At 36.3% G+C, this 17,208-nt stretch overlaps 1 protein-coding gene across 1 annotated transcript; it reads right to left on the bottom strand.

The window, feature by feature from the left end:
- Nucleotides 1-4,606: 4,606 nt before the first annotated feature.
- On the bottom strand, nt 4,607-16,815 carry LOC132161105 (regulator of G-protein signaling 8). Its single transcript, XM_059570915.1, has 6 exons — nt 16,639-16,815; nt 10,129-10,196; nt 9,550-9,654; nt 9,398-9,459; nt 6,321-6,487; nt 4,607-5,553 (listed from the first exon to the last, which is right to left on the bottom strand). Exons 3-6 carry the CDS (start codon nt 9,648-9,650, stop codon nt 5,359-5,361), a joined length of 525 nt encoding a protein of 174 aa, XP_059426898.1. The 5' UTR covers nt 9,651-9,654; nt 10,129-10,196; nt 16,639-16,815; the 3' UTR covers nt 4,607-5,358.
- Between the last annotated feature and the right edge of the window lie 393 nt (nt 16,816-17,208).

Below are 17,208 nucleotides of genomic sequence, written 5' to 3'. Positions count from 1 at the left end.
CTTTTTATATCAGAAGTAACTCTAGATGTTCTTTTGCTCCGTTTCTGTCACCAGTCAAATAAATATGCATGCAACATCCTGACTAATTAATGCAGTTTTATTAATATAAATGTCAGCCTATTTTCAAATCTGGAAAGAATATCCAATTTATGTTTTTATGTTTTCATATTCAGACAAATAAGTGTAAAATTCATATACAGGGAGAAAATGTGACATTGGTAATATTTAAAAAGTTCATTTTGGAACTTTGAATACTGGAATTCTTAAACAAAGAGAAAAGAATGAAATTAATCCAAGCTCCCACCTGAATGGTTCCCCTCATTCTCTCAAGGTAACACAGATTGGATAGGGAGGCATGTGTCTGTGACTCGTGAATCTATTTGTGTTGCCTCCAGGGAAGACTTTGCCCCAGGCCAGCAGATGTTCTCTCTGTCTTAAACTGTGTTTAGGGAGCACTGATCTAAAGGGGTGGAATATCTAATTATTCCATCTGGCCTATAGTCCTTGGAAAAAAAACAAATGAGCCAAGGGCATCACATCTGTGTGCTATTCGCAGTCTGTCTGTGGTCATTTGTAGAGTATTCTATTGTGCCACAATGTAGATTGAAGGAGCGTGCAGATTTTATTTCGGAATGGATTTAATTCTCGAGCATCTTACCTCAGTACAAATCACAAATTGCCAAATTTTTAAATAGGTTACTCAATTTGAACTTTCACCCCAAAAATAAAAATTTGCTGAAAATTAGACTGTGTAGATGTTTTTTTATTTTTATCAGAACAGATTTGGAGAAATTTAGCATAATATCACTTGATTAACAATGGATCCCCTGCAGTGAATGGGTGCCGTCAGAATGAGAGTCCAAACAGCTGATAAAAGAGTCATAATAATCCACAGGTTTCCTCCTGTCAATGTCAATGTCACCTTTATTTATATAGCGCTTTAAACAAAATACATTGCGTCAAAGCAACTGAACAACATTCATTAGGAAAACAGTGTCAATAATGCAAAAATGATAGTTAAAGGCAGTTCATCATTGGATTCAGTTATGTCATCTCTGTTCAGTTAAATAGTGTCTGTGCATTTATTTGCAATCAAGTCAACGATATCGCTGTAGATGAAGTGTCCCCAACTAAGCAAGCCAGAGGCGACAGCGGCAAGGAACCGAAACTCCATCGGTGACAGAATGGAGAAAAAAACCTTGGGAGAAACCAGGCTCAGTTGGGGGGCCAGTTCTCCTCTGACCAGACGAAACCAGTAGTTCAATTCCAGGCTGCAGCAAAGTCAGATTGTGCAGAAGAATCATCTGTTTCCTGTGGTCTTGTCCTGGTGCTCCTCTGAGACAAGGTCTTTACAGGGGATCTGTATCTGGGGCTCTAGTTGTCCTGGTCTCCGCTGTCTTTCAGGGATGAAAGAGGTCCTTAGAGGTCCTTTCTAGGTGCTGATCCACCATCTGGTCTGGATACGTACTGGATCCGGGTGACTGCAGTGACCCTCTGATCTAGACACAGACTGGATCTGGTGGCCACGGTGACCTCGGAACAAGAGAGAAACAGACAAATATTAGCGTAGATGCCATTCTTCTAATGATGTAGCAAGTACATAGGTTGTTATGGGAAGTGTTTCCGGTTCCGGTTTACCTAATTAATGCAGCCTAAAAATCCTTTAACGGATTTGGATAATAAAAGCATATTAGTATGTTATGTGTATGCCAGGTTAAAGAGATGGGTCTTTAATCTAGATTTAAACTGCAAGAGTGTGTCTGCCTCCCGAACAATGTTAGGTAGGTTATTCCAGAGTTTGGGCGCCAAATAGGAAAAGGATCTGCCGCCTGCAGTTGATTTTGATATTCTAGGTATTATCAAATTGCCTGAGTTTTGAGAACGTAGCGGACGTAGAGGATTATAATGTAAAAGGAGCTCATTCAAATACTGAGGTGCTAAACCATTCAGGGCTTTATAAGTAATAAGCAATATTTTAAAATCTATGCGATGCTTGATAGGGAGCCAATGCAGTGTTGACAGGACCGGGCTAATATGGTCATACTTCTTGGTTCTAGTAAGAACTCTTGCTGCTGCATTTTGGACTAGCTGTAGTTTGTTTACTAAGCGTGCAGAACAACCACCCAATAAAGCATTACAATAATCTAACCTTGAGGTCATAAATGCATGGATTAACATTTCTGCATTTGACATTGAGAGCATAGGCCGTAATTTAGATATATTTTTGAGATGGAAAAATGCAGTTTTACAAATGCTAGAAACGTGGCTTTCTAAGGAAAGATTGCGATCAAGTAGCACACCTAGGTTCCTAACTGATGACGAAGAATTGACAGAGCAACCATCAAGTCTTAGACAGTGTTCTAGGTTATTACAAGCAGAGTTTTTAGGTCCTATAATTAACACCTCTGTTTTTTCAGAATTTAGCAGTAAGAAATTACTCGTCATCCAGTTTTTTATATCGACTATGCAATCCATTAGTTTTTCAAATTGGTGTGTTTCACCGGGCTGCGAAGAAATATAGAGCTGAGTATCATCAGCATAACAGTGAAAGCTAACACCATGTTTCCTGATGATATCTCCCAAGGGTAACATATAAAGCGTGAAGAGTAGCGGCCCTAGTACTGAGCCTTGAGGTACTCCATACTGCACTTGTGATCGATAGGATACATCTTCATTCACTGCTACGAACTGATGGCGGAAGTCGTGGCCTAATGGTTAGAGAGTCGGACTCCCAATCGAAAGGTTGTGAGTTCGAGTCCCGGGTCGGCAGGAATTGTGGGTGGGGTGAGTGCATGTACAGTTCTCTCTCCACCCTCAATACCACGACTTAGGTGCCCTTGAGCAAGGCATCGAACCCCCAACTGCTCCCCGGGCGCCGCAGCATAAATGGCTGCCCACTGCTCCGGGTGTGTGCTCACAGTGTGTGTGTGTGTGTTCACTGCTCTGTGTGTGTGCATTTCGGATGGGTTAAATGCAGAGCACAAATTCTGAGTATGGGTCACCATACTTGGCTGAATGTCACTTCACTTATTTAAACCATGCTAATGCACTTCCACTGATGCCAACAAAGTATTCAAGTCTATGCAAAAGAATGTTGTGGTCAATTGTGTCAAACGCAGCACTAAGATCCAATAAAACTAATAGAGAGATACACCCACGATCAGATGATAAGAGCAGATCATTTGTAACTCTAAGAAGAGCAGTCTCAGTACTATGATACGGTCTAAATCCTGACTGGAAATCCTCACATATACCATTTTTCTCTAAGAAGGAATATAATTGTGTGGATACCACCTTTTCTAGTATCTTGGACAGAAAAGGGAGATTCGAGATTGGTCTATAATTAACTAGTTCTTTGGGGTCAAGTTGTGGTTTTTTGATGAGAGGCTTAATAACAGCCAGTTTGAAGGTTTTGGGGACATGTCCTAATGACAATGAGGAATTAATAATAGTCAGAAGAGGATCTATGACTTCTGGAAGCACCTCTTTCAGGAGCTTAGATGGTATAGGGTCTAACATACATGTTGTTGGTTTAGATGATTTAACAAGTTTATACAATTTTTCCTCTCCTATGGTAGAGAATGAGTGGAACTGTTCCTCAGGGGGTCTATAGTGCACTGTCTGATGTGATACTGTAGCTGACGGCTGAATGGTTGCAATTTTATCTCTAATAGTATCGATTTTAGAAGTAAAGTAGTTCATAAAGTCATTACTGCTGTGGTGTTGGGAAATGTCAACACTTGTTGAGGCTTTATTTTTCGTTAATTTAGCCACTGTATTGAATAAATACCTGGGGTTATGTTTGTTTTCTTCTAAAAGAGAAGAAAAGTAATCGGATCTAGCAGTTTTTAATGCTTTTCTGTAGGATATGTTACTTTCCCGCCAAGCAATACGAAATACCTCTAGTTTTGTTTTCCTCCAGCTGCGCTCCATTTTTCGGGCTGCTCTCTTTAGGGTGCGAGTATGCTCATTATACCATGGTGTCAAACTGTTTTCCTTAACCTTCCTTAAGCGTAAAGGAGCAACTTTATTTAAAGTGCTAGAAAAGAGAGAGTCCATAGTTTCTGTTACATCATCAAGTTGTTCTGAGGTTTTGGATATGCTAAGGAATTTGGATACATCAGGAAGATAACTTAAAAAGCAGTCTTTTGTGTTAGAAGTGATGGTTCTTCCATACTTGTAACAAGAAGTAGAATTTACAAATCTGGCTATATGAATTTTGCAAAGAACTAAATAATGATCTGAGATATCATCACTTGGCTGAATAATTTCAACACCATCAACATCAATTCCATGTGACAGTATTAAATCTAGAGTATGATTTGGACAATGAGTAGGTCCTGTCCATCAATGAACATTTGTATTCTTATTTATTTTGGGGTGAACTAATTGTTTAACATTGCACTTTTTAAAGCACTGCTAGTAGAATAAAAATAAAATTAAACTTAGCAGAAGAAAATATTTGTTAGAGTGGCGTGACTTAAAATCAGTTTGCATATTTCATTTGTATTATTTAATTTCCCAGATGACTCAAGGAATAAAGCTTGACACACATTCAAACAGACAACACATTTTCAGACAAAAAAACAACAACAACCCGACACTGTTCGAAGAGACATGCTTTACTTGATCTATTATCATCACAACAACATGTTGTAAACCATCAGAACATCAACACATGAAATAAGCTTAAATAAATTAATAAACAACAAAATAAACTAACATAATTGTTACATTAAAAAAATCACCCATCCAGAGAGAAAAAAAAAAAAAATATATATATATATATATATATATATATATATATATATATATATATATATATATATATATATATATATATTCAGTGTGCATACTTGTGTGGGATTAAAGTATTTTTAAATTTAGATTTTAAGGGAATCAATGAGAGATGTTCAAAGGCCGAGGCTGCATGCAGTAACAGCAGGCATGTCTAAAGTAGTTTATCGAAAGATATTAGCATTAATATGTACACAAGTTACATTGAAGATAAGAAAAATAAATAACCATACTCTACTCTTACATGTTACCCATTTAGAAACTGATTTACATTTACATGCTTGCCAGCATTCAGAAGAAACATCGACCATTCTATCACAATTGAAGGGAGAGAATATAGCCACATGTTACAAATATAACTGAGCAAAGAAGCACAGTACAGGGTCATATTTAAGTTTAAAAGCACAAACTAGCAAGGAACTAGTTTGTCTTTTGACCTTTTTTATTTGATTATCCTTATCTAATTATTTTGTAAACACACAGACTATGCTATATATTGCAATTAAAGTCTGCTCAATATCTCAATATAATCTAACCAGGCAGGCAAATAAACATTCAGTTTTAAACAGATTTCCTCTGGCAGTATATCTGTGTCCTGTTCAGTAAGTCCTGATAGATCTTTGATCTTATAAACCGAGGATAGGAGTCTTTCTCCATGAGGCTGTGCACTTTAGCTTGGACTTCATTGAGACTGTTGGGAGTTGGTTCCAGGAGCCTCTGTTTGGTTTCCTCTCTGGTCCTGTGGTCTATGTTAACCTTCAGAGATATAAGAGTTAGAGAATATTAAATTCTGCTCCTTATCAATTCTTAGAATAAAAATAGGATATGGCAAAGCCAGTTCACACAAAAACAACCACTATCTCTGGTGATCATGTTTCTCGCTTCTGAACTGTAACAAATTTTATTCAGTTCGTGGATTGTCTGAGCACAGAAACCAGGATTATTACATTTGGTAGGTACGTCCCATCTTAAAGGAGCTATTTGTGTTTTCTGTGACCCACACAGTCAGGATGCTTAAGGACAGGGCTGTGCCTCCCAAATAACCAACAGTAATTCACAAGGTATTTGAAGGTCATGCTGAACAAGAAGATGATCTTCAGGTTTAAAGCCAGGAAAGATCTGAAGTGAGCGTAGGCGATGATAAAGTACAAACTCCGAGGGAGGAAAAGTCTTTATTTTTTTGGTTTTAATAAATGTTAATGTTAATATTGTATCTAAACAATTTAAAATAACTGTTTTCTATTTAATACTTTTAGAAAATGTTTAGCTGCCACCTTACCAACATGACTTGATATAAAAAAAAATGCTAGGAAATACAGCACAATATTTCAAGTTATTTTTGGCTGTAGTGTCTGGAAACGCTGCATATATATATAGACTGAAGTGTTTTTAATACACTCTGTAATTATAAGCAGCATTATGTAAATCACTGGTGATTCAAACAAATTCCTCTTAACTCTCACCACAAGAGTACTATATGTTCAGGTATAGTTGCTATGGTTTTATAGAAGCAGTCAACATACCTCTCTTGGCGAATGGACTTCAATAAATTCCTTGTAGATCTTATTGGCCTTAGACATCATCTTAGCAGGGGATTTGATCTTTTTATAGTCCTCACAAGCCAACCAGAACTCGATGTTTTCATCACTGAACTCTGTTTTGAGGAAGGTTCTGAAGGCTGCCAAACCGTCTATGAAATAAAGATGAATAAGAAAATGGATAAGCATCTTACTATATTAAAACCAATATATCTTTGTCATGTCTAATATGCCATATCTAAGCCACACAGGATAAAGGAAATGCCTCCCAAGGACACCAAGCTAGTTGCTTTCATTCATCAAAATCATTTCTTTGTCACATTTGTGACGTGTTTCAAATGAGAGATTGCAGGAACACTGGAAAATGTACCTTTACCTACATTGTGACAAAACTACAGCCAGTGGCAGCAACAATTTTGATACATTTTTCACACAAATATTGATTTAGAAAGGCATGATTACTGATAAATAAAGACTTATTTTCATGTGGTTCCTTGCACACACAATGTTATGATTTTAAAATATTTTACCAGAGTGCATGATATGTAAACGAATACATTTTGACATTTGCATCACACAGCCAGCTTCTTACCATATGTATGGCTTTTCTGATGTAGTAAACTTGCTCTGAAGTTCACATGGTGCAGAATTGTACTCATAATAAAAGAACTCAAAAACATTGAGAAGCAAACTAAAGTGGTATGGTTGCTTCAGCAAATGCACTTTCATCTAATTATTTATATATAATAGATGTTTTTTTTTTTTTTAAATCTCGGTTAGGTTAGGGTAGGGTTAGAGTGGTTGCTACATTATTTTTAAACACAATAGAGTCTTAGCCTTTAAGCACTACTCACCGGACATTTTATTTCTGAACTGGCGTGATAATGAAACATTGACAGATTCACATTAATCTGTTCCAGATAAAACTGAACAAGCTTTTAGCGTGACTCACTGCACATTTCACTTTGAACGTGTCACGAAATGTGCAAGAAGCAGCATATATAATGCATTATGCATACATTTTGCCACAGGCATGTTTTTCCAGTGAGCCTGGGTTCTATTAAATATATTTTATGATTATCATACAGTCTTTTACGCTGTAAGGCACACTGCAACACACTTTTGTTTTTTTTTACCCTACATCCATTTTCTGTAAGGTAGACTTCTCTTGGATACAGTTCAAGTCCATATAAACAGCAGGGTGGGTAAATGAGACAATAGTGCTTCTCTGGAAATTCAATGAAAGGACAATCAAGAGGCAGTACAGAGGCAAAATGTTCTCCTGCTGGCAAGAGAACAAATTGTTCTCTTTTAGCGTGGCCATTGCTTGATTTTTTTTCTGTCTCCTTGAAAACTGATTTTCTGCATGAAGCATGTATCTGGCTCATTTATATCTGACATTCCTTTTACAGATTGTGCTACCTGAAGAGAAGATTTTACCCAGCATACAATGGTAATCAATTGAATGTCTGAGAAAGACATAACAGTCAGTAAAAGACATAACATCTATTATTACCATTATATCATCATCATTATATCAACAGTTTTGTTATTCAGTAGGACAATGAGTTTTTGTGCTTTGTTAGCTACATTATGGGATAAGATGTGTCTGATAGGTTGTGCTGCATTCAATGTCAAATATACTCAACAAATAGAACGTTTTTGGTTCTCTTGTGAAAAAGTAGTACACTTTAGCATACTTTTAAAAGATTTTTAAGAAACCTTATTAAATATTAAATTGATCTAATATTATACTAAATTTTTTAAATATAGTCTTAAGACTTTAAGTACATTTTATAAAATTAAGGTGCTTAATAGTTGTAAGTGTGTTGTTTCCTTGTTTTCATCCATCACACTCTTCTCAACAAGTTGCATGGTTTGAGGTATCAGTCATGTTCATGGTATAACCAGGTGGGATGAGTTCCTAGCATTAGGGGTTTCTCTCAGCTTGACATCTGAATGATTTGTTGTCTGTCATTTCCGAGTACTAATTTTGACAGATTTCAGAAGTCTTTAGCATGAACCTGTTAACAGCACAGAGAGAGACTATTTGTGGCACGTCTGGGGTGTCGGTGCTGTGAGATTCAGTAAAAGACACACACACACACACACACACACGCACGCACGCACGCACACACACACACACACACACACACAGTTTAAATTAAAGCTGGAATTAAGCCTGAGGAAATAAGGCCTGTCATTTTGTGAGCAATCGACAAGAGAAGTCACAGCCAAACACGTGACTCACATGGAAATGGCGTCCTTCTTATTAATATGGAAAGCTTCTTACATAAGTTGCTGGAGAACCATATCATGGCAGAACAACAGTACATCTCTGTAGACATGCAACTGACTGACTAGCCAAGAACAAAAGTTTTAAGCAAGTCTATTAGTACTGGGACAACATTTAGCATAATAATACTACATTTCATAATATTTTAATGCAAACTGCTGTAAAAATGTATCGGAGTGTGGTTGGTGAACAGAATTAAAATCTATACAATGTGGTCCTATTTAGATTTAAATAAGCATCATTGTAAATCAGTGGTTTTTTAAATAGGTAAACTGTTAATTTTTACCTTAGGGTGAATATAAGGGGATAATAAATAAATTAAAGGCCACTTAAGTACATTCAACAATTGCTGCAGTCACGCAACACCCTGGCAATCATAACTCCTTCAAAAACTGCCAGAAACCCTGCAGTTGTGATTGATGATCAGCTGAATTTCTCAGACCACTGCTAAAACGGTCCTGTAGATTTGATTAATCCCACATCAGAAAGATCAGACCCTTTCTTTTGGACCATGCTTCACAAGTCCTTGTTCAAGCTCTTGTTCTGTCCAGGCTGGACTAATGCAATGCTCACTTGGCAGGTCTTCCAGCCAGTTCTATCAAACCTCTACAATTAATCCAAAATGCAGCTGCAAGATTTATATTCTGCTGCTCGCATTTATAATAACTTGGGGGCAATTTAAATTCGAAATTTTCTTTAACTTAACAATCACCCAAATGTGCACAATAATTCAGACACAAACACATAATCATGTAAAATTACTTACATTTATTGGACAGCAGAGCGTCAAATGAATCTGCCCATCTGGTCACTTCATCAGCAGATAACCTAAGAAAGCCAAACATGATTATAATACAGCCAATAAACACATATCCCTATTTATTTATTTATTTATTACAAAAACAACATATTACTCACTTCAAGTATCTTGTAGATCTCTCCTGAGCAGGAGGCAGGAATTCTGAAAAATCGCTGCATGAGTCTGATTTGTTAGACAGGCACCCTAGTCTAGTTTTCATGGCCCTGACAAAAAGGAAAGAAAAACAAAGACAAAAGCAATCTTAAACAACAAGAGATTAGCAGCTGTCAATGACATTAGTGTATTCATAAGAGACCGGCGATGAGTTATTTTTAGAACGTACCAAATTACTGATAATGATAACAGCTCAGGTGTGCATAATAGCCTGTGTAATGAGATTGTAGTGATGCTTGCAGACGTTACCATGAGCCTGCATTATGCATCACACCATTGCAATGTTCAGTAATTATCTGGAGATGTGGATTCACTATTGTAAACATGAATATTCCCTCAAAATGTGAATCATTGAAATGCAGCAGTGCACCTTGGACTCAAATAAGGTATTATTATGGATTCTGCTTATATTTACATTATAGAAGAATCAATCAGGTCCGAGAGTGAGACGGCGACAGACAGTGAGAGAAACAGAGATACACACATTAACTCTTACATAAATTACAAGTTAAGTGGATACTCACTGAATGTCCTTGCAATGCAGTTTCTTTCAGTAAGTTGCACTGTAGGAACAAGTGAAGAGCTGATTTGCCTGTGAAAATGAAAAAGATTTACACACATACATACATATATACCACTCCTCAGTGAGCATATTTTGTTAATCACAATTCCCATGGTTCACAATTACTAGCGTGCCAGATGCCACCTTTTCCCTTGATGCAATATAAAACATTTGGACCAACATAAGACTCACGTTATTTTGCTTGTTATTGCACTTGCAGTTCTGGGCACGTTCAGTTCTTCTAAAGGGACATTTCACTCCAAATAACTCTCTTACCATTTCAACATATAAGGCTGATGCAACCTATTGCTTTCACATTTAGTTATTTTTAATGGGGAACACTGCATGAAATTGACCATTTGTTCTTTTTCTGAAGGATCGTAAATTGCTTCACAGACTCTAATAGGCATGAGTAATGTATAAGTAATGTATAAAAAACAGGACTTTGTTTTATTGTACACTTTGATGGGAATCAGAAAAGCTTAGTCTACCACGGATATTAAAGAGAAGGTATATTCCAGTTTAATTTGTGCTCTTGCTTATTAAAGTCAGCACTGGTTTTGAAGTTCTTATTATAAAAGGTGGTTTGATAATGTGACTAATTACTACTGGAGGGTTAAAAGTTCTCAAAATTGTTAAGAAGGGGTCAATTTTCCATAAACCAATCAAATGTTTTATATCTGAGGTCCTTTATGTTATTTAGAAGCTGCATGTTGTTAATAGGATGCACTAAAATAGAGTAAATGTTCTGAAATTCTGAAACGTATTCTAATTGCAGACTGTCTAAACAATCCGAATTCTCTCAAGATGGTGATGCACTGGATGCTTGAAGCTTATTCTTCATTTCCTTTCACTGGATGAGAACATGTGCCGTGCTATTTATAAAATGCACTGACAAATCTATCTAGGCAGGGAGAAGCCTGTTCTATGCAGCTATGCAGCACAAATGGAGCTACAGGGAGTTGGCTAACTGAAAGATACTCTGATGTCTCATCCTTATAAAATCATCATGAGATGCCAAGTGAAATAACAACATGGCTAACTTTCTCCTTCCCTTTTTGTGAAGGTTCCGCATTTTAATATTCACAATTTGTCTTTGATGTTGGGATTTGAGTTTCTATGCTCAGAATAATTTCATAGTTGTGGGTCCTGTCTCACATTTAAATAAGATGCTAATGGGCTGGAATAAAACTCTCAAGTGCTGAATTTTAGTTTGGTTAGGTAAGTACATTGTTGGAAATACAGTTCATAACAGGACAGCATAATTACAATGTTAAACTAAAAATAAAATAAAATAAATAAAAATCATCTGTACATATACATATTTTAATTTAAATAATTATAGTATAATTCAATGATAAATCAATAATGTGAAATCTGCCACATTGATTTTGAGGGTTCCTATACAGATAACTCCTAGTGCACCCCATCCTCGTGCTCAGTAGAACACGTGAAGGTCTGATGGAGCTCAGTGAGATGTCAGGTTTCCCGCTGAGACTCCTCTACCCACATTCAATGTGCTCTACCATCTGATCTTCTACCCTCGCTCTCGCTGTTTTTGAATATCAGGCTCTTTGACTTGTCCATGTTGAAAAAAGTATGCATCTGCTTTTACCAGCCTTAAATTACTTTTGCTTTCCATGTTTTGGAATAGACAAGTTAAATATTTAATCTTGAGAGAGCCTTAAATACTTAACCATCAAAGTTCTCCAGCAACGCTTACAGACAATATGTTGACTCATGTATAATAAATTGCTTGTGATGTTCCTTATTTGTCAAGTCACTTTGGATGAAGACATCTGCTGAATGATTAAATGTAAATGTTGGTGTGAAATCCCACCAGTGTATACCAGTCTGAGTTGGTTTGCTGGTCTTGGTATAAACTGGTCTTGTGACTTGGCCAAGTAGATTTCTAAGACAGAATATCTTAAAAGTGCTCAAAACTCATTAAAAAACATCAAAACAGATCTGGCCAGGCTAGGAGTCCTCTTAACCACCTTACATTCTTACAAATATAGGTTCTTTATCGGAATTGATGGCTTCATGAAGAACCTTCAGCATTTCCTTTGTGCAAAAGGTTCTTTATAGTGGAAAAATTTTCTTTTAAGAAAAGCTCAACAAAAGGTTCTTTGGGGAACTCAAATGTTTCTTCTAACGAATCATGCTAAATCAATTTTTGGAACCTTTTATTCTAAGATAAAGGTTCTTCAGGTTATTAAAATATCCTTCTACTGTGGAAAGTGTTCATAGTTTGATGGTTCTTCGTTGGCATCACCTCCTTTTGCAACCTTTATTTTTTTAAGTGTACTACAAAAAAAAAAAAAAAAAAAAAAAATTAAGAACTGTTGACTGAAAGGTTCTTTGGGGAAGCCAAAAATAGTTCTGTGGCATGACTGTGAAACCTTCTTTTGGAAGCTTTATTTAAAGAGTGTGGGTTGAATTGAAGTTGAAGTTGTGAGTTGAATGAAGCTGTTTTTCAGTGTGGTACAATCCACCAAAAGCACATGTCTCCTATAGGGTTTGTGAGAGTAAGGGTTTAGCTGCTGTTTTAGCAAGGTGCCTCTTGCCCCCAGAGACATTACCTTCATTTACACCCTGTTTCACACTTTGCTTTGCCAGTTGCAGGGTAACACCAGGCTGCAGCCCACCTACGGTTCTTTCTCTTCTATTTTTGTCAATGTCCTTTCCTCTTTGAGGTCCTCACCTATGTAACATGATGGCTACTGTCTAGTCAAATCACATTCGGTTCAACAAAACTCTAGTTAAGTTAAGGTCACTGTTGCTTTATTTAGATATCTGCAAAACAGCAAGCCCTGTTTTACTTTTCAGTAGCTGTGAATTATGTGAATTATGCTGAAAAATGAGAATAAGTGTTCCTTATCTGTGTGAGGTCTCATTAAATCTGGGACAGAGAGACATCTGTTTGAAAAAGGTTAGCACATAGTGGCTGTTCCTCCAAATGGGCCATAATTCAGACAAATTGGATAGAACTGCGATTGTGTGAATATGGTACGAACAGTAGCCATTAGCTTGGTTATATGAGGAACACTTATTCTCAAATACCACCATGGTTAGTGAGGACAGAGGGTTTCTATAATAACCCCCTTATTATATAATTGTGCTATAATAACCCCTATAAATACAACTAATTATATACACTATTAACACTTTAAGAGAGTCAGAAATGTATATTTGTGAAAGATGTTTTGGAGGGATGATCATTTTTAAATAATTTATTGCATCAAAATTTGTTAATACTTTACTATATTTATGGGGTGGATAATTTGATCAGTTGTGAATTATTCATGCAACCATACATATTGCTGATTTAGTTTGTATTTATAACCATTATATGTATAATAATGTTTTATGTATATATATAATGTTTACTGTATATAGCATGATTTGTGAAAATGTAACTATACTGAATGACTAAGCATAGCCTTCTTCATGGCTATTGCTTAAGTATTTCATTTCATTCTGTAACCTACTTGTTCTACAGATCTCTGACAGTGTTGATAACGTTTATGACAGATAATATCATGATTATTATTATTTTGCGTTTCTCTTACTAAATGTCGTACAGTATCTTGTCACCAATAACCTGTCCATTGACTTTTTTTATCAGTTTAAGTTCCGGTGATGCAGTGTTATCAAATATTAAATAAACAAAATTGAAATAAACAAAAACCTATAAATAAATAAAAATAAACATATATATAACATTATATGATCTGCTTTTTATGCAGTTATTTTGAAGGCCTTATTTGATTGTGCTAAATTGGAGCTACCGTATTTTTCGGACTATAAGTCGCACCTGAGTATAAGTCGCATCAGTCCAAAAATACGTCATGATGAGGAAAAAAACATATATAAGTCACACTGGACTATAAGTCGCATTCATTTAGAACCAAGAACCAAGAGAAAACATTACTGTCTACAGCCGCGAGAGCAGTGTTGCCAGATTGGAAATGTCCAAGTATCGTACCAGAAGTTCAAAATTATCGTATCTGAAAGAAAATTATCGTACATGAGTCAAAAGAGTTATTTATCTATTCTAAACCAACAACATTTTGACACGACCTGCAAATTACCATAATAGATAACAAGGCTTATTGTTGGACGGAAGCAGTGAGACAAAATACTATCCCTTTATTTTCAGTGACTGTCTGCATCGTGGCACATATTAAAACATATTAAAATGATTTTTAACACTTGTTTTGTCTTGTCCAAGAAGAAGAAGGAACTTAGCTGTTGCTGCGTGGTGCAGATAACTCCACATCTGAGCCGCTGTCATCGGAATCCTGCGTGTTGCCAGATGTTGATGGTGTTGATGGAGCACCAGACGCAACTGGTGCTCGTTGGCTTTAATGCAGGGAACTGTCCGGCATTCTTAACACACCCTCAGGTGCACACGAATGCATTTAGAGTGTGTTTAATGAGCTGATTTCGTGTATGAGAAAAGAAGCCCAATGACTGCAACTACCATCATTTAAATTTTCATAAAATTCTGAAATTATCGTACATTACGGGATTTTTTTCATTATTGATCGTACATCGTACAGAGGTCAAAATTATCGTACAAATACGATAATTATCGAACGTCTGGCAACACTGTGCGAAAGGGGGGCTCTATGTTTTCAGTGGTAGGCTACAGGAGCACTGGGCAGCATAGAGCGCCCTCTCGCGGCTGTAGACGGTAATGTTTTCTCTTGGTTCATGTCTCTTAGTTCATTTCTCTTGGTTCATGTCAAATTAATTTTGATGAATAAGTCTCACCTAACTATAAGTCGCAGGACCAGCCAAACTATGAAAAAAAGTGTGACTTATAGTCCGGAAAATACGGTACTTTAAATATCTTGCCTTTAAAGATCAGTATTATTCAAAGATCATGCTATCCTCATCAATAATGAACTCAAAACACATCACAATAGTGAAAAGTAAATGCTTTTTAAATATATTACTTTTTTACTAGGGAAAACTGTGCATATTGGATTGGTAAAATAAGAAACACTACAGTACACTCATATTGAAAAAATATAATATGACAAAATATTTAACAAAGGAAAGGGTCTTATGATTATTTTAACATAATTAATATACTATTGTAGTTTTTTATTTACATTATGGATTAGATTTAATTTCTGTATATATTTTTCAATTAATTTGTATTTATTAATTTTAGTTTTAGTTAACCTAATGTTGCAACAAGCTGAAATAAAATATGTTTTTATTTTTCTAATAAATAAAAATTTTTTCAAAGATAAAAAATGTGTTTTATGGTTTTAGTTTAGTTTGTAGTGTATACAGAGATGATGGCATCATTTTCAAAAACTTTGAAACCCATTTTCAAAAGTCTGTGTTTCCAGGCCCCCAAAATGCTGTTTTCATGTAAATGAATGGCCAACATGAACGAAAAGTTGTCAGTGACAGGTGTTCAAATTCTGTGGAATCTGCAGAGCTTTTTCTGCATGCAGATTCAATGTGGGTGTAAAGATCTGTAACTCATGCACAATCAATTATGAATTAATAAAACTGATCAAAAATAATAAAAATAATTAATTAAAAACAAATATATTTTAGCATTTTGTTTTATTTAATAATGTTATTCTATCAATAAAGTAGTGCCAAAATGTTGCTGATGCATATTATTACTATGCAAATGTTTTTGCTAATAAAACTCCCATCAGAATGACTAAATCACACATCATGCATAAAATTATGAGTCCCTTACATTTTAATGAGCATTGTACTTCTAATTTCATTTTAACTAATGTTAAGATGCTGTGCATTCTTCTCCATTTCAAAGTTATAATCATTACATCCATGCAAAAGTGCCTTTAAATAAGGATTCTGTTGCTGAGTCTGTACAGCAGAATGAAACATATCTTCAGTGTGTCTCAAAAAGAGCAGTGGGTGGTGAGTGTGGGTGTTTCAAAGTCTCTCCTCATCTCTGTCACTTCCCCTCGCTGACATTTACAAACCTACAAAGCCCTAGTTACTGCTGGAGAGATGGATTAGCTGTCAAATCCCTTCAACAAATCCCTTTACAGTTTTCATTGGGCATGTCAGAAAATTAAAAACAATGTGTAATTTAAGGTTACAAAGTAACCGAGTATCAGTATGTAAACGGGATGCTATTTGTAGCCATAAGCAATATAACTCTGTATTAATTTCCTGACCTTTATAATGGAAAAGAATCTAGCATTTATGCGAACACAGATAAGTAACATTCAAAAAGCAACAAAATATCAAACAACTGCACACTTCCCATCATTCATAAATGTTACAATGTAAATACCAAATAGATGATCTGTTTTGCTTTGTGCTACTCAATTCCCTACTCAAGAGAAGACATGACAGGAGGACAGATGGTGAGAGCTGTACACTATGACAAATATCCTAGACACACAAAGCCAGTGTGAGCAACTTATGCAACAATCAATCAGGGATATGAATATGGAGCCTTTACCTTTACAGTTCACTGCCGTTGTAGATGACAGCTCTTTGATTTAGGCTGGAGAAGCTGCTTTATCCGACGGGTTTAGCGTGGCTCTGTTCTTGTGTAGAGATATCTACTCTTGCCCACATGTAGCAATCATCACACAGCGTGTTCATCAGTGTGAAAGCGTGAGGGAGCGAGGAACGGGAGAGAGAGAGAGAGAGAGAGAAAGGAGGGAGAGAGATGAGACGAGAGGGGAGAAAGCTAGGCAGAGGGAGAGGCTTTGTCAACACACTGGTCTCTCCGGAGATTCAAAGGGCAATACTATAGCACCTTGTTTTGCTCCATCGAGGCTTTTCAGAGTCATGTTTGTGTTGCGAGGTCTCATGCTGTCAAATTGTTATTCTGCATGGATGTGCCATAGACCAGAGAGAAATTTCAGGTCTAGTACGCAGGTTTTGGCCAAGGTAATGGGTTCTTTGAGGAGAGGAACAAGGAGACTAAATCAAGCCGGCATAGACTTCAAAGCCCCCTTTTCATCCCGCGCTCACCGTGGCAAATCCTTGCTGGGTTTAAAATGGGGACATGCTGGCCTCATTT

This window comes from Carassius carassius, chromosome 17, assembly GCF_963082965.1.
Source record: "Carassius carassius chromosome 17, fCarCar2.1, whole genome shotgun sequence".
Classification (NCBI taxonomy): domain Eukaryota; kingdom Metazoa; phylum Chordata; class Actinopteri; order Cypriniformes; family Cyprinidae; genus Carassius; species Carassius carassius.
Note: the sequence above shows the minus strand (reverse complement) of the source record. Positions and strands in the feature narration are given on the sequence as shown.